Source organism: Trachemys scripta, chromosome 15 (genome assembly GCF_013100865.1).
Source record: "Trachemys scripta elegans isolate TJP31775 chromosome 15, CAS_Tse_1.0, whole genome shotgun sequence".
Lineage (NCBI taxonomy): Eukaryota > Metazoa > Chordata > Testudines > Emydidae > Trachemys > Trachemys scripta.
This window is the reverse complement of record NC_048312.1, coordinates 24,077,291-24,095,144: the sequence shown is the minus strand read 5'-3', so window position 1 is coordinate 24,095,144 and position 17,854 is coordinate 24,077,291. Positions and strand designations below refer to the sequence as shown.

The 17,854-nt window shown below is 41.4% G+C and overlaps 1 protein-coding gene across 1 annotated transcript in view; it reads right to left on the bottom strand.

Annotated features, from left to right (window-relative positions):
• Positions 1-17,854, bottom strand: part of FBXO21 (F-box protein 21) — a 34,277-nt gene that overhangs the window by 9,976 nt on the left and 6,447 nt on the right. The window contains exons 4-10 of the mRNA XM_034791558.1: positions 15,301-15,422; positions 10,486-10,632; positions 10,013-10,149; positions 9,548-9,684; positions 8,436-8,612; positions 7,477-7,609; positions 800-990 (exon numbers count right to left, since the gene is read on the bottom strand). Of these exons, the coding sequence (XP_034647449.1) occupies positions 800-990; positions 7,477-7,609; positions 8,436-8,612; positions 9,548-9,684; positions 10,013-10,149; positions 10,486-10,632; positions 15,301-15,422 (1,044 nt within the window). The remainder of the gene's footprint in view (positions 1-799; positions 991-7,476; positions 7,610-8,435; positions 8,613-9,547; positions 9,685-10,012; positions 10,150-10,485; positions 10,633-15,300; positions 15,423-17,854) is intronic.

Genomic DNA, 17,854 nt, shown 5'->3' with positions numbered 1-17,854 from the left:
CAGCTTACATTTAACACCCAGTTTAGAAGTCATTGTATTGGGAGGGACAATTATTGTCCATTCCTGCCAAGTGACCAAAGGATTCTGGGCAAAGAGTTTCCAGAAATATAAAACCTAGTTTATTTTTATAGCATTATACGTGATTGTGTGATATCCTTTGAGAAGCCAAAATTACTGTCTCTGCCCTTAAATCTGCTCCTCATGCATTTATCAGGCACAGGGGCCAGAAAGGCAGCTGAAGGAGCACATCACCAGCAGGTCCCACCCCCAAAAAAGTAAAAACAGAAAAATGAAGTCTCCAGTGAATGAGGGAAGAGGAGAGAAGATATTATGGGAGAAAAAAGATGTATAAGATTTTGCTGTTCCTACCCACTGTCCCTTCAAAGAGGACAGAAGAGCAAGAACAGAGAAAATAATGAGATATATTCATTGCTATCAGTATATTTCAAGAGCTTAGCCATAGAATCCCTACCAATACATTAACACTTCGGGTTCAGATGGCTCATCTTCACCATCCTCTTACTAAGCAAAAAAATGACAACACACTTGCAATCTGTCAAAGGACAGTGACGTATACAGAAGTCAGGCTTCATCTCTCTAAAAGGATACATGCGTAACTACACATAGGGGCAGTATGTTCCTTCTCAGACACTTCTCTAACCCTTCCTTAGCATGTAATAAAAACGATGTTCAATCGCAGGAAGAAGGAAGCAGCTGAATACATCATTCCATATACAAACAAGAGCCCGCAGTGTTACAGTGGCAGCTTTTGGACACTGAAAGGTTCCGAATTGATTACCTCTTGTGTTTCATGATCAGCCCAATAGAAAAGCAGATATCTTTGTGCTTCTCTTCAGAATGGTGCTTCACCTCAGGTCCCACTTCCTCCTTACGGCGTTCAATATGCTCTAAGGTATGCTGAACTAAATACCCCACTGCCCCATGCTGGGATGGATCCAACACTTGAACATGCTGCAGGATGTCCAGAACCTTCAGCAGTGAGAGAAAGAAAACTAGGTTTATAAACAGGTCTCTATAGTAGCTTTAGAAAACTATCTTCTCCATAGAGCTTAAGTGCCCGATTCTAGATGTCCGTTCCTCTTCAGATGAGGGTTCTCTAAACTTTTTCCATAAGGTGAAGCACATTTGCTACAAATTTTGAACCAGTCACCACCTATCCACCACTGCACAGACTACCTCCCTTCTCATTCAGCATCATGTAACATGCACATGGCAACTACTGCAATTACTTACCGGAAAAGTAATATTAGGAAAATATTTAACATATCAGTTGCCTTTTACTGCAGTTTAGCAAGTGAAAGCGAGGAACCAGCACCCTGCAACCAGCCAGCTCTTCAAAAACCGGCATCTGCTCTAGACTGCAGAGCCAAAGAGCCCTTCAGAGTTGTTTCTAATTACAAGCACCCTTAATGCCCACTAATACAGTCACCAGCCTTTTAGCTGGAAGGAGTGGAAATAGTCCTTTCAAAGCCAGCTAATGTCACTCCTAATTTCTCAGAAAGGTTAGCATTGCAAAACATGAGGTACGCCCCTGAAAGACTCGTAAGCCATACAACCATTGAGAGCTAGGAGAAGGGTTCAGGATTCCAGACAAGGTTTCCGAGATGGTGGGAGCTTGTTGTTGCTAGACTACCAGACCGCTCTTGTGAGACTATTCTACAAACATATATTACACAGACATGCGTTATAAAAATGGGATACTCAGCGGGGCCCAAGTCATCTTAAGTAGTCTGATTTGTCTTAAAGGGTCAGGGGAAGGGGAAATGCATCCCATTCCAGTATCAAAAGCCTCATCTGCTTACTATTTGCTAAAAAACAAAACTGACTTACACACCTCAGCAGCTGTCAAATACCCCAATTATCCCTTGCCCAGCATCCCCCTAATAGCTTCTGCAACATGGTTAGGCATTTTCATTACAAAATGCCTGCAGCACACTGAACACTGAAAATCTGGGATAGGATAACAAGTTAATATCAGAGTAAACATTGATCTGTTTGACATATGACTCAGGCAGAGAGGCAATGAACGAGGGCATAAAAATACTTACACGAGTAATGAGCAGAGGGCTTGGAGGGCAGTGCTGCCTAGTTCAAGATCCTCTGCTACTTAATTTTGGTCAAATGTGCTGCATAGGACATGGGGTCTTATTTCCCATTTAATGTCTCAGCTAGGAGCATCAAATGCAAGAACTCTCTGGAAAAGCAAAGTCCTGGCATAGTGATCAAAGCTACCTCGGATCTTTTGCTATTTAAAAGCAACCTGCTCAATTTTTGTTTTAAACATTATTTAGGAAGGGGAACTACACAAAAATGAGGAAGTTAGTTAAATAGTAATTAAATGGTACAGTGCCAAAAGTGAAATCCCTGGAAGCTGCATGGAAATTTTTTAAAGACTCCATAATACAGGCTCAAATTAAATGTATATCCCAAATTTAAAAACATAGTAAGAGGACCAAAAAAGTGCCACCGTGGCTAAACAACAAAATAAAAGAAGCACTGAGGTGAAAAGGCATTCTTTAAAAAGTGGAAGTTAAATCTTATTGAGGAAAATAGAAAGGAGAATAAACTCTGGCAAGTGATGTATAAAAATTTTATCAGGAAGGCCAAAAAAGAATTTGAAGAACAGCTACCCAAAGACTCAAAAAGTAAATAGCAAAAATTTTTAAGTACATCAGAAGCAGGAAGCCTGCTAAACAACCAACAGGGCCACCAGACAATCGAGATGCGAAAGGAGCACTCAAGGACGATAAGGCCATTGTGGAGAAACTAAATGAATTCTTTGCATCGGTTTTCACGGCTGAGGATCTGAGGGAGATTCCCAAATCTGAGCCATTCTTTTTAGGTGACAAATCTGAGGAACGGTCCTAGATTGAGGTGTAACTGGTGCATTAATTTTTCCATAACCAGAACCTCATTTTTTTGAGCCATTCCTCTACGGTTGTGCTATTTCTTTTTCTATTGAGAAACTATCAGTAGCCTAGCAGATAAGAAGTTAATTCTTCATTTCCTTTTGTGTGACCATTTCCGCTAGGAAGTCCAAGGAGGATTACCAAAGGACCATTTGGCAATAAATATTCAACACTTTGTAATGTTTGGTTATGAATTGCAATCCAGCAGTCTAACGACTGGACATGTCCACCCTATACGCATGAAATCTGCACTTTCGCCACAATTTTTCAAACATTTATCCTCATTCAATCTATATTTTATATACATACACGTATATTAACCTGACTGGTATGAGGTACCATTGAAACAGCATTTTAGAGAAATTTTGATTGCGTTACAGACTAAGGCTGCTGATCCTCTTTTCCAAATCAAATCCTATTCCTCTGGGGCAATCTTTCTACCCAGATCCTTTTCACAGCATGTCCTACGTAGATTTTTTTTGGTTAGGAAAGCTGCCTGCAAAGATTGATATCAATTAGTCATATATATTTTTGTTTCCTAATTGACTAGACACCATTACTTCTATTACAGTTAGCTTTCTGTATAAAACAGCTAAATTGAGAAATAATGCCTCATTTGAAAGTACTGATACCATGGAAGAATGGGCCAGTTAAACTTAGAGATAAAAAATTAAGTTAGAGAAGTTTCTTTACTGAATAGCCAGCCAACATGGCACACTCAGTCTTTAAAGCTCTATAGTTTGTGATCCGGGTGAAGATCTGGATTATTTACAATGGGTATCACTGGCGAGGGAAAAGAACTTCTCTCTAGTTCTATCCCAAACCACGGAGTAGCCTTCGTTAAGGGTAAGTATAAATATCTGGAGGCCATGATTTTTTTTTAATTTATTATCCATGGTAGCCTAGTGATGTTGGCACTGCCACAATTTTCTTGTTCAATAAAAACCTCAGTGTTTGTCTGAGTTAGGGCACCACCAATCCACTACTGATTTGAGCTGGCTGGCATGTTAGTACCATTGACTATTTGGAACAGCTCGTGCACCCTGTTTAAAGATCTGTACAAAGTATCAGCACTCAGTCTTTTCTTATTCCATATCAATGCTAAGAGTTTCCCCTGTATTCCTGCTGGGGTTTTATCTGCGATGATTACAGAAAGATGTTGAAACCAGACTATGCTTGGCAAAACATTCATTTTCACTGGGGCTATTCTTCCCAACCAAGAAATTGCATATTTCCCTCAGGACTCCAGCTCCCCCCACCCCCCCATTTACTGCAGTTCCAGTTTGACATTGAAATCTTACAGCTCATCTAGGGTGTTTGAGATTTGAATTCCCAGGTATCTTATAGGACTTATTATATTGCCCATTTGTATTCAAATGTTTTCTGGAGGAATGACTTCTCAGAGTCTGGCAAATTTATAGCTAGTATTTCAGATTTGGCATAACTTACTTTAATGCAGAAGCTTTTCCAAACTCTCAGATTTCTTTAGATACTAGTTTTAGGGACGTATTTGGTTTAGATTAAAATATTACATCATCAGCATATAAAGCTATTTTCTGATATGTTCCTGCAAATTTTATTCCTGCGATAAATTCATTGCTCTTTACCGTTTTTGCAAAAGGCTCCATGGCCAATGCAAAAAGTAAAGGAGACAATGAATATCCCCTACCTAGCCTATGTAATTCAAGCAGGGAGATTTAACCCCATTAACTCACACAGGTGCTTTTGGGCTGGTGTAAAGAGCAGTTATCCATTTAAGGAATTGGGGGCCAAGGTCCACATGGGACATGACTTAGAATTGTCTGGAACTTTACATTTAATCAAAAGCTTTCTCTGCATCAAGTGACACCAAAAGAAAGGGATCTTTTCTTCATCTGGCATTAAAGTGGTTTATAAGCACTCTCCAATTTGTCTATCCTTAATTAATCCAGTTTAGGGATTTAAGTCATTTGCAAAAGGTACACATTTAAGCAATAGTAAAACATGCATTCTGGTTATCTCTGTTTGGCTCTTAAGATTTCACATTTATTTCCACAAATGTGATGTTCTCCATTGTCGTTGGTTTATTTTTTTTCCCTATGCTGGATGGACACTTTGCTAAAAGGGAACCCTTAAAAATAAAAATTCCACGTCACAGAGACGAGTTGAAAGCACATTCTCGGCTGGAGAAAGATGCTGGGCCCTCTGTCAGCTGTTCTCAGGTGCCAGTAGCGGATCCCTGGTCCAGAAGTCTGGAATTAAATACATGCACAGATGGATGCAATGCAGGAATCCTCAATAACTGAGAAGGTTGAGGATTTTCAAGGTGTTTGGCAAATTTGGAGCAGTAAATTAGTGATATGGAGAATACAATTTAAGGACATCATCTGTACTTAAGATCAACAAATTACAGGATAGTAAAGTGGAAACTGAAAATAAATCAACCATAAACCTTCAAATCACTGGTGTGAGAGGAAGTAAATTGATGGTCTGGGGAATTTGCCACAGGTAGCTCTCTGAATCACAAAGCTTAGCTGTCCCATGTCACAGTACATCTGTCATTTCTACTTGAAGAGTCCCATGGAGAATCTTCATTAGCTTGTATCATTTTATTTGTGGGTGAATCTCTTAAATCTGATATTTCCTTCAGACAACGGCAAGCTTGGTGAACATTTTATTATACAAAGGTAGACATTCACGCTAGCTATACCACCCAAGCTTACTGAAGTATGCCTGCCAAAGAGGAATTTAGTTATATGGGCCTTCAATCAATGGTTTTGTAGTCAGATCACGTATCTTTGTAATGAGAAGGGTGTTTCTATATACTCCAAAATTGGTAATGGACAGGTGGTCACTTTGAAGTCCATGGAGATTAAGACAAGAATATTAGAATTCTTCGGGGGGGGGGGGAGGGGAAAGGGAGGAGAGAGAAGAGATTGCTTAGAAGTTGCTGAAGCAAGCGCAAGAGGAATGAAGTGAATGTTGTTGAAAGTTTGGGCTCCTTTCGTACATTCTTCATAATCCGAACAAGCAGCTCTTGGATTTTGATTTTTAAAGGATATTACAAATAAAGACGTGATAGAGTTTGGGGGATCTTGTTTTGTTGTATTCCCCTTGACTCCAGGAAATGGACAAGAAAAACCACAGTACACATATAATGATCCTCTTAATTTAGCCACTAACTTTCATCACGTCACTTGGACAATCACTACGTTGGGTAATATTGTGCTGTGCAGAAGTGATTGACAATATCTGTGGAATATGCAGCCACGTATTGTTCTCCATAATCAACCAGGATTGGGGCCCATTGTGTTAGGCACTGCACCAACATATAGGAAGCAACTGTTCCTGCCCCTAAGAACAATCAAAGATCTGGCAGCAGAGCCCTAAAGCAGCGAATGGGGTTATCTTCGGGGGGGTGTGGGGGGGTAAAGTTCCAATGGCGAGACCCTGCTGAGCAGAGATTTACATGTATTTTGATTTAAGAGGTATCCCCCTTCACTGATATGAATTGAATTTTGCTAAGTTATATGCAGCTGCACTGTAACATGCTCAATGTAATTAAATGGTTTCCTTAATGATGTGCTTTATTCTCAGCTTGATGGAAGGCTTGAGTGACTCAGACAATTTATATGTCCAGGTCCTTTCTCTGTCAAATTATTTGGTCTCCTGCCTTGATTGGCGTGACTGAAGCATCAGCCCCATTATCCTCATGCTTAGGATTCCTTTTGCAGTTGTTTTATTGTGAAAATAAGTGGGAAAGGGTTGAGAGTGCCAAAACACAGTTCTAGTTTAGTTTATAACAGGTAATCCCAAAGATTTACTTTATCAGGAAATATTTTTCCTTAATCCAGTAAGAGCTCTTACACCCATGACCTCTGTATCATAGAAGATTAGGATTGGAAGAGACCTCAGGAAGTCATCTAGTTCCACCCCCTGCTCAAAGCAGAACCAATCCCCAACTAAATCATGCCAGCCAGGGCTTTGTCAAGCTGGGCCTTAAAAAATCTAAGGATGGAGATTCCACCACTTCCCAAGGTAACACTTTCCAGTGCTTCACCACCCTCCTAGTGAAATAGTTTTTCCTAATATCCAACCTAAACCTCTCTGACTGCAACTTGAGACCATTGCTCCTTGTTCTGTCATCTGCCACCCCTGAGAACAGCCTACGTAAAACACTTGTGTATCTTACAGCTCTATGGCTGTTCAAGTCTACCTAGAACCATACAATCTTGGTGCAGAGGTAAAGCACTAGATACATCAAAAGAATCTGAAAGTCCAAGTTAAAATGAAGAAAAAAAAAAAAAACCAGTTATGGGCAGGTAATCCTAACTTTTGACTCAGGTCAGAGGCTATCCACAGATATGCAGTGGGGACTACAAAAAAGAAAATCTCTTCTCTATACGGGAGATATTGATTTTTGAAGTGTGATAATTCTTTACATTGTTTGTACAACAGAAACAGCTCTTGGCTGACTACAACACAAGCTACTGTAGCCCAGAATCAATCATCTACTGTTTTTATAGCTTACCCCTATGATAAAATATATTACCAAGTGTTAGGGTACCTTTTCTGGCCAGATTCCCAGGTGGAAGTATAACCTAGCCTGGAGCATTAGATGCTGCACATTGTCCGGATACATGGCCAGGTACAGATCCAAGGAGTCTCTCAAGAGCTGGTAGGACTGATCAGTGCTTTCCCTACCAGCAAAGAAGAAATTCAATTTTAAGGTTAAATCTTCATTTCCTTTCCCTATTACTTCAGCATCCGGGAGACAGTGATCAATAATGACATTACACAGTACTGGTACTCATCCAATTGGAGCAACTCCAGGGGCTTATTGTTGCTAACAGCATCCACTACACTCTGCTAGGAGGGAACTGCACTAAAATTGCCCTACCAAACTCTACTCCTTCCCTTTGGAAAAAAAAAATCTCATGGTTCCAAGACCCCTTTCAGAGACTTCACTCCCCAAGTTGCAAGCTTTCTTTCTCTCAGATTGGGATATGGTTCTCCTTGCTCATTCATGCTTGGAGCAATTCTTTTAGGGTTGTGCTTTTTTGGTCTTCTATAACTAACAGCGAAGACTCCTTAGACAAAATGAAGAAAGGTGTTCATAAATAGAAACAGAATTACAAGTCCAAAGATGACAGCCCCAGTGTAACCACACCCAGTTGATCATGGGGGATCAATCCACCAGATCACAATGGAAGATCCTTATTCTCTACAGGATAATGAAAACTCTAATATGCCCTAAAGGAAAAACAGTCCCTTGATTTGCTTGTATGAAATTTGTTTTACTAAATACTTTCTCTGATATTCACTCTACAGGAATATTCTTGTTAAGAGTCACTAAATAACGAGAAGTGATGGGTAGAACTGCCAAGTGAATAACTGATACGGCTTATACCCCGTAAATCCACTCATGACTGCCACAAAGAAGCATATTACTGATCAAAGCAGAATTTTTCAGGTCCACATTTATGTAAGGCTTTAAATTCTTCATGAGGTTTATGTAAACCTTACCGCTTTCCAAGGTTTAAGAGGTTTCCCACCATACGCTGCAAGACCTCCTTTGAAGTAACCACTCCATAGAACTCCTCTGTTACATGATGGCCAATCAGGTACTCGCATTCTTTCACAGTTAGCTGCTTTCCCTTTCCAAAGGCATCTATGTATATGTAGTCAAAGATGTCTGTGCTTCTAATGAAACACCAAGAAAATAAAGTTTGTTTAAGTTTGAGGTGAATATTGTCAGTACCTCAGCTCCTTTAGTGACAGGGTTTAGTCAGTTTCCTCTTATTTACCTTCTTGCAAACACACGGCAAAAGACTACAAAAGTCAAATTATTTTATCAGTAGTGCTTCGTCTCCCCAGAGAGGCATTCAAACTATTCTCAAGTTTGCTTTACCTAATTCTATGATATATTTGAAGGCCATGTTTGGCTAACAAGAGATTGTTGTACAATGCAGCCCATGGCAGTGTATTGTGGCGGGATGGGAGTCAAATACCCATCAGGGGGTTGTGTAATCAAGTTCATTGTATTGAATGAGATCGCGAACATTACCCCTGAAATTTGTACTTCTGGGAGTAACATCACTGCCAACAGCCAATCATTAGGTCATTCGAGGAGTCACCAACACTGATTCAGAGAGCAGGTGCGTACATGACACAATAGCATCAGCTTCTATCAGTTGTGCTGCACAAAGGATTAAATGAAATTCCTTAAAAAAAAAAAAAGCTATAAAATTATGAAAAGCAGAAGTGCTACCCTAACTACTGTTATATTTATTCAGGAAGTCTGTTGCCATTCAGAACCCTTTGAGTGAATACACAGCTGTGTATTCACTTGCTGGCTGATGTACAGATTTAGCAATTAAACTCGCATCTATATTGGACAAGATGCTCCTGCATTTATGGGTTACCTCAGAAAATACTTCTTGTTTCAGCATTAAAGTAACTTTTCTATTTGCATCAGAAAAAAAATAGTTAACCAGGAACTTTCAACCTGATCTATTTTAACATCTTGTCATCAGAGATGGTTGCTTTACTTAACCTCTCTGCCAACAGAGTGTCAGGCTGGGAAAAATGGTTTATCGGTCTTCCCAAAAGTCAAATGAAATTAACAGAAATCTTACCCTTCTTTCCCTTGACACCATCTCAGCAGGAAGTGACTAGGAAAGTTGACTGGCTCGAGTCTGACTCCCAACTGCCTGGCAATTGTTAAATAGAGCACAGACAAGCTGATAGGGATTCCCGTCCTACGGATTAAAACCTGAAAAATGAGACTAAATCAGAGGGAAGCTTACAAATCATAGATCATTTAATGCAGGATGTTAAAAATTCAATGTACAGAGTACCAGGATTCTCAGCTGAGATGCAATTTTATTCAAAATGCCTCAAAATGCACTGACCCAGCAACAAGTGCAGAGAGAGTTAACATACTACGCTGTTTACAGCAAGCCACCCCTTTGTGACATTGGTGCATACAGGTTTATTTTACTTACTCATCTATGCAAATATGACAGAAGTGCAAGCAGAATTCTCTCTCACACTTGTACAAGCAGTGGCTTCCTTGGCTGGTTCAGTAAATACACACTTGCCTGGTGAATGTATGAATTCAAGGAGTTGTAGTAATCCATCTCATTTCCTTTGTATTTTAATTGTTCATACAGGACACAATTCACAGCATCCAGTACCTGCCTTTGAAACTCCACATCAGAAACAATCAAGACCTCTCCTAAAATGAATACAGAGTGACAAGACTGAGAGAAAAGATTATTAAGTAATAATAAGATCATTCCTTGAAAGAGAGCAAACTTCACAGAACACTTCATAAGGTTCATGGGAGAGAGACTCCCCTCTTTCAGATCTTAGAAGACACTCAAGAGTGTGATTTGATTGCTGTTCAGTCTGTAATGGCTCCAAGAAAGAAAAGGATACCTCCCAAGCCCCATGTTAAGACTATTTAAAAATTATGGAGTAAGTTAAACAAAATAAGCATTGTTTAGGCAAGATCAAGACTATAGCAACATCAGTCTGAAAGGGCCAACTGGACCACATTTCTCTACAGTACCTGCCTTTGGAGCCAAGCTTGGATGCCTAGGGTTTTTGGTCCGCAGGACTTTGCGAACTTTGTCTGTGATATCGTCAACCTGCGCTTGGATACTTGTTAGACAGATGTCTGAGAGAGGATTACAGTACTGGTCAATTAAAACAGCACCTGGAACAGATAAGCTATTTAAAAATAGGATTTTGGTCTGTTCTTCACTTTCCAGCTCTTTGTTTAAAAGCACATATTTTAGCAAAACACAAGACTTTTTTTTTTTTAAATGTTCATTGGTTCTGATATAAAGTCATACCCAAATCATAAAACAGAGACACAGACACAAATGATACGGATACTTTGACTTAAAGAGACATTTATTTAAGTCTTGCAACCACTTCTCAGACTTTCAGATTTTGAATCTCAAGTATGCAACCTCCTGCTCTTTAGAGCGAATTTGTCCCCCAGTTTCTTGAAAGCAGAAGTAATGGAATCTCACACGGAATAGGAGAAGCTGCATTAGATCAATTCTGTACCAGTCATCTCTCTTCCCTGCCTCTTTGAATCTTTTCAGCAGCTTGCTGTCACTTATGTCTAACTCAAGAATCTTACCTTTAAGGCCTTCCATACTCTCAATCCAACTCCATTTCTGCTCATATTTCTTTCTACTACAGCCTTGCTCCCTACATTCCTTCAGGCCTCTCTTCTTATTGCTCCATTTGTCCCCTACTCCCACCCTTGATGCTGTCTTCATTTAATATGTCCACTATTCTTGGAACAGTCTCCCATTTTTGTCCAAGTGTCCTGTGTCAAACTCCTTGAGAAAAAAAACACTTTCTGAGAATCCTTCCTTGGTTGCCTTGTCACTGCTCTTTCCAAAACCTCCCTATTGTCCAACTTCTTGTCCTAACTATATTCAGCTGACGAAGGTCTATAAGATCTCTGCAAAAGGGATCATGTCTTTTCTAGTTTTGCAAAGTGCCACATACATTAGCAGCCCAATATGCACGACAAAAACACCTCCTGCAATATCAGCCAGAGTTCCCCCCCACAAAAGCCCACAAAGTGTCAGCCTTTGGCTTCTATGTCCTGCCCCAACACATTCCCTTCTCTAAAGTCTACCACCTCTTTTAACTCATAACACCAAAATAAACTCTCTAAACTGTGTTTTAACTTTCACATTTATCATATTTTTAGAGTACACACCAAGACTAATTGCTTCTTCCCCAAATCTTGGGAGAACCCTGCACTTCCAAAGTCTAAACATATTCTCTCCCTAATTCTCTATTTCAGGCTTACGTGACGTAGCTCAAGAGTATGAACTTTGGGGAAAGCAGGCGTCCAGCAATACCACAAGTTTTTTTAAAGAGCACTTGTTTCCACTATCAGAACTTTAAAAGGAGGGTGTTGAGGATTTTATTTTAAATAAACTACATCTCATTTTTAAGAAGCCTCGTGTAGTGTGAGTGCCTTACATTATGCTAATACAGTAGTGAAGTAGGCTGCTTGACATTACATAAATACTGTCCCCTGGGCCAATCACATAAGTGCATCTCCTAAGACGACACCGGTGAGCAAACATTTTAAAGAAAAGTAAGATTACTTGATAAAAGAAACGACAGCAAATGCCTTTGGCAAAGAGTAACCCTGAGGAATAAAGTTGAAAGATAGTTAATAAATGTTGATTTCATTTGTATACAGGAAGAGGTTACAAAACATGGTATAAAAACAAACCTTTCATAGTGACATTAATCTTCATTCTGTTAGTCAAATATGCATGGAATGTAAATATTTATTCTAAAACATTTGAGGACAAAGTGAAAACACCAGAAATATTTTTCTAGACAAAATATCATTTAACATATACAGAAGCAAAACTAGTCGCAACTCTTATTAAAGCACATTTACTTTGACCAATTACAACAATGCAGCTACCATATACCTCAGTTCTAGTTATCAGAGTCTCTTTCACAGCAAAGTGTTTAACTCAAGCATATGTTTAAGTGCTCTGCTGAATACAGACAGACAGCTGAATTTAGGCCAGTGGTTCTCGAACTTTTGTACTGGTGACCCCTTTCACATAGCAAGCCTCTGAGTGTGACCTCCTCCAATAAATTTTAAATACTTTTTTACATATTTAACACCATTATAAATGCTGGAGGCAGAGCGGGGTTTGGGGTGGAGGCTGACAGTTCGCGACTCCCCCATGTAATAGCCTCGTGACCCCGAAGAGTCCCGACCCCCAGTTTGAGAACCTCTGATTTAGGCCAAGGTGCCTAATAAAAAAAAAAATGTACATCTCCATAGTCTAACAAATAGCCAAGCTGGTGCAGAAATAAACAAAGCCACCCATCCACCTCCCACACCTCCAAAAAAGTTAATGCTGAAACAACATAAAATCAAAACAGGGAAATGGTATCATTGTGCATCTTACCTTAGAAGATACCACATAGGTACTATATATGTCACGTCACTGAGTATGTCTGCAGTCTGGCTTGGTTTAACTGATGCTGTTAAGTCATTTTCATTAAAACAGCCAACTAAATACACTGTTATATGGCCCTTTCCCTCTCCTACCATCAAAAAAATTCAGAAGTATTATATTTTATGTACAAAATAACAATGGTGATTTTTAAAAAGGCATTCAATAAAAAGGGCAAAAACTGTCTGATCAATGATTTCCATAGACAGCTGATGGGACTAAAAGAGTAGACACAAGGGGTTCGGAAAACTGGGCCTGAGATGTACGGTAGCTATATTAGTATAATCGACCAAAGGAAATGCACTCGAATGTGAGCTGTAGCTAGCTTCGCCTCCGCGTATGTGTAATGGTATTTTGTCTATAAAAGCACAGATCGATAGACGCATGTGCTTAAATGTTTTGTTGAATCAGGCTCCTAGAGGCCTTCTGGCAGACAGTGCCATCTGACAAGTATTTTTGCTTTCCCAGTCACACCCATCGGCATTTGTGAGCATTATCGTGCTCAGCAGAGAGAGAAACAAATGAAGTCTTGACAGCGATACAAGTCCAAGTAGATAGCATTAGTTTTTGAGGATTTCAGCTACCTGAAGAGCTCAGGTCTATTGTTCAATCACTCAACAAGATCTAGTAAAAATACAAACAGCTGACAGTCCATTTGAGCTAGACAGCATTCAATCACTACCTTGTTAATAATGGTGACTATCATAGGGATTTTGGTAACTTTGAGGAGTCATGTTTGTGCCTCAGTTTCCCTCAGTCCTTTATACAGCTATGCACTGAGACTTGGTCTACAGTGAAGTTTTAGGTCCATGTAGTTACAGCACTGAAAGACACCCTATGCCGACCTACCCCCCATGGCGTAGACAAAGCAAGGTAAACGGAAGAATGTTTCTATTGACTTAGCTACCATCATTTGGGGAGCTGGTGTTCCTACAGCAATGGAAAAACCCTGCTGTTGCCGTACTTACACTATGGGATTATGCTGGCATAGGTATGGCACCACAACCATGGCTCTACAGTTCCTGTAGCATAGAAATGGCCTGAGGGTAAAGGGAAGGGAAAAGTTGTTTGTTGGTTGGAGAGCAGAATCATTAACTAACTGAACAGAGCCTACCCTTGTGAACGGAGGATCCAGAAGTAAGGTTGCCGATGGTCTAACCACACAAACCCAAACACCTTTGCCCCGCCCCTTCCACAAGGCCCCACCCCTTCTCCGAGGCCCTGTCCCGCTCACTCCATTCCCCCCCTCCCTCCATTGCTCACTCTCCCCCCACTCTAACTCACTTTTACTGGGCTGGGGCAGTGGGTTGGGGTGTGGGAGGGCGGCTCCCTGTCAGTGACGCAGTGGGGCTAAGGCAGGCTACCTGCCTGCTCTGACCCTGCACTGCTCCCAGAAATGGCCAGCACATCCCTGCAGCTCCTGGGAGGGTGGGGGGCGGGGGGGCAGGGGGCTCCATGTGCTGCCCTTACCTGCTGCAGTTCCTGGCCAATAGGAGCTGCCGAGTCAGTGCTCAGGATAGGGGAAGCATGCAAAGACACTTCCCTCCCTCTTCCCCCCCCGCCCAGGGGCTGCAGGGACTTGAAGGCCGCTTCCGGGAGAGGTGCAGGGCCAGAGAGCCTGCCTTAGCCCCACTATGCTGCCAGACTTTTAGTGGCCTAAAATCTCCCAGATTGGCTTCAGTAGCCACTGGGCGGTACAGCCCGATTCTGGGAGACTCCCGGCGAAACCGGGACAGTTGGCAACCCTATCCAGAAGAGACAATGGAAATCCCAATGGCCCTGGAAGAGTCACACCCAAAAGACAGCCAAAAGGAGGAGACGACTCCCCCTACATCTCTGCAGGAAAGCAGAGCAAAGGCCGCAAGTTGGAGAACAAAGGGGGAAGGTGTCAGGTGTCTGTATTAAGAGCAGGGTATACGGACACGGAGAAGATTCTCTCCTGGCACTGGGAAACAAAAGGGGAGCAGGGCATGGAACCATATCCTGCCTCTCTCATGCTAACCTAAAGACTTTCAGACTCTGTATTGCACGTGATCAATCAATATTACCTTGTTCTGAAAAGGCTGCCTGGTGTCACTGCAGATACTTCCTCAGAACACTGTCCTAAAGGGGTGGAAATGAGTCTCCCCCAGGACTCTAGCTTGGCTGGACTCACTGCAGGGAGCCCCGGAAAAAGACAGGGATGGCTGGTGCCTGAAAGCCCAGTTTCTGAGTTGTGAAGGCCACAGCTCTGCCCCGTGGATCCTTGGAGTCTGTCACACTGCAGAAACACTCCCAGGACACGGGTTTCAGGGTAAGGCATAGACCAGACCTCATGAATCCATCACAATAAACCATGAGACTTCTTTCAGGCCAATACTCACCTTCCAAAAATGACAGTTGGTCCCCAGGTCGTTCAAGATATGCCTTCAGATTTTTTAAAATATTCTGTTGTCGTAGAAAGTAAAGAATTTTCTTTGCATAGTACTTCCAGGTTAGACACTTCCTGTAGAATTAAACATAAAAACGTAAAGGCCCTATCACCTACTAAATTAACAAGTAATGGCGGAATCTCTGCAAGCCCTGTTGTTTCAAAGATCTAATAACTATCAGGGGATGTTTAAGGAGGTGATCTTGAATGCAGCCAAGGCATACGTGGTTAGGGGCTTTAAATGCCAACCGTTCCAATTTACAGACACTAAATCACATCTATCAGGGTCACCACTGGCCTTTGCCAATTTCCTCAAACTCTTCTGTTCCAGAATGTTAACAAGTGGACAAGTCCAAGACCCGGAATAGCAAAGCAGAATTCCATTCGTTTTCACCATAGTTTTATTTCACCCACTGTTACTGCCATGTGTTTATTGGACCAAACTTCTGATGGTAGAAGGTACAAGCTTTCAAGCCTCAGAGAGTGGCTGAACTAAATACATGTTGGGACAGATTGCTAAACAAATCGGGTTCTGCATGCTGTAGGAAACTATTTAAAAAGAAATGGGCAATTGACAGTTAGCAGGCAACGTGGTGTGTTACAAATTGGTGTAATGAGCCATAAAACCAGTCTCTCTATTGAGTTCATGATTTTTGGTGTCTAGCAGAATTATGAATTTAAGCTTCCAAAAATCGCCTTTTAAAGGTGTTCCGCAGATTTCCTTTGAGGACAAGGACTGAGAGGTCACATATGGAGCAACTGCTTTGTGAAAAGTGTCCGGCCACTGGCTTTTATCATTTTTCTGTGAGTTCATTTCAAAGCACAGCGATGGGTCTGGTTTCACCTACACAATTGTTTTGGGCCATTTGATACACTGGTTGATGTACGCCACATGTGACAAGGCAAGTGTAGGAGCCATGAAAGGTGTGTTGTGGGGTGTATCGATCATTGTAGCAGTGGTAGTACATCTGCAGGTTTTGCATCTGTTGTTCTGGCAGCTTTGAGTTGGTGTGTCATGATTGGTGGGGAGCTTGCTTCTGATGAGCCTAGAGAGGTTGGGGAGTTGTTTGGAGGCCAGAAGAGCAGGGTTGGGAAAGATTTCTTTGGGGATGAGGTTCCCATCAAATATGGATTGTAACTGTTTGAGGATACCCAATATGGGTTCCAAAGTGGGGTGACAGGTGACAACTGTGCAGTCAGTGGGTTTTTTCCTCCTGTATTGAAGCAGGTTCTCCCAGGGTATCTGGGTGGACCTTTCCATGATGCAATCTACTTCTCTGGTGGAATGCCCTTCTTTAGTGAAGGCAGTTTTAAGTGTGTTTAGGTGTGTATCCCACTTTCCTTTCTGAGCAAATTCTGTAGTATCTGAGTAACTGGCTGTATATACATTTCTCGGTGTGTCTGGGGTGATTGCTGGATCTGTCAAGGCAAGTGTGGTCATCTGTGGGTTTCTTGTATAGTTGTTTGTAGGGTTCCACTGTTGAAGCTAATCATGATGTCCAGGAAGTTGATGCTGGTGTGGGAGTGCACTAGGGAGAGTTTGATGGATGGGTGATGGTAGTTGAAGTTATGGTAGAAATCTATGAGGGAGTTTAGGTTGTCTGTCCAGAAGATGAAAATCACTGATATATCTCAGGTATATCATTGGTTTCATGGTGCATTTTCCCAAAAGTTCTTCCTCAAGGTGGCCCATGAAGAGTTTGGCATACTGGGGAGGCATCCTAATATCCATGGCTGTTCCTATGGTTTGTAAAAAACGTCTATTAAATGTGAAATTGTTGCAGGCGAGGATGAAATGGATGAGTTTGATGCTGCATTTAGGGTGGAATTCTGAGTGTTGTAAATTACATTGTGGGTATCTAAAGCAGACAGCAATGCCATCATTGTGAGGGATGTTGGTATATAGGGAGATGACATCTATAGTGGCAAGGATGGTGTTCTCAGGGAGGTTGTTAATGTTGTGGGGTTTCTAGAGGAAATCAGTTGTGTCTCAGAGGAAGGTGAAACTTGTGTGTCATAAGTGGTTTGAAGATGGTTTCTATGAGTCCTCATATTCCTTCAGGAAAAGCGCCATGGCCATTTAGGATGGCTCTGCCTAGGTTCCCTGGTTTGTGTATCCTGGGAAGCATGCAGAAGGAAGGTCCCTGGGTTTGTGTGTGATGAGATTGTAAAGTTTTTCTTGGAGCTGTTTGAGGAAGGATTTGATGGTATCATTAAACTCCAGTGTAAACAGTGGTGTGGGGTCTTTTTTGAATTCTTTACACTAGGTAGTGTCTGTGTTGTTATCTGTTTTTCTCTGTGATGTACACATCACAACATACAGACTATCATGGCACCCACTTTGTCTGCTGGTTTGATCACTATCTGGTGGTTGGGATTTCAGGGATTGTATAGCTATCCAGCCAGTGGTAGAGACTGTGGCGGATATAACATTTGATGAGGATTTCAGAGTCAATTTTTTTTCTTAAAGCAATTGATGTAATGATCCAGTGTGGTTTTGCCTGTGT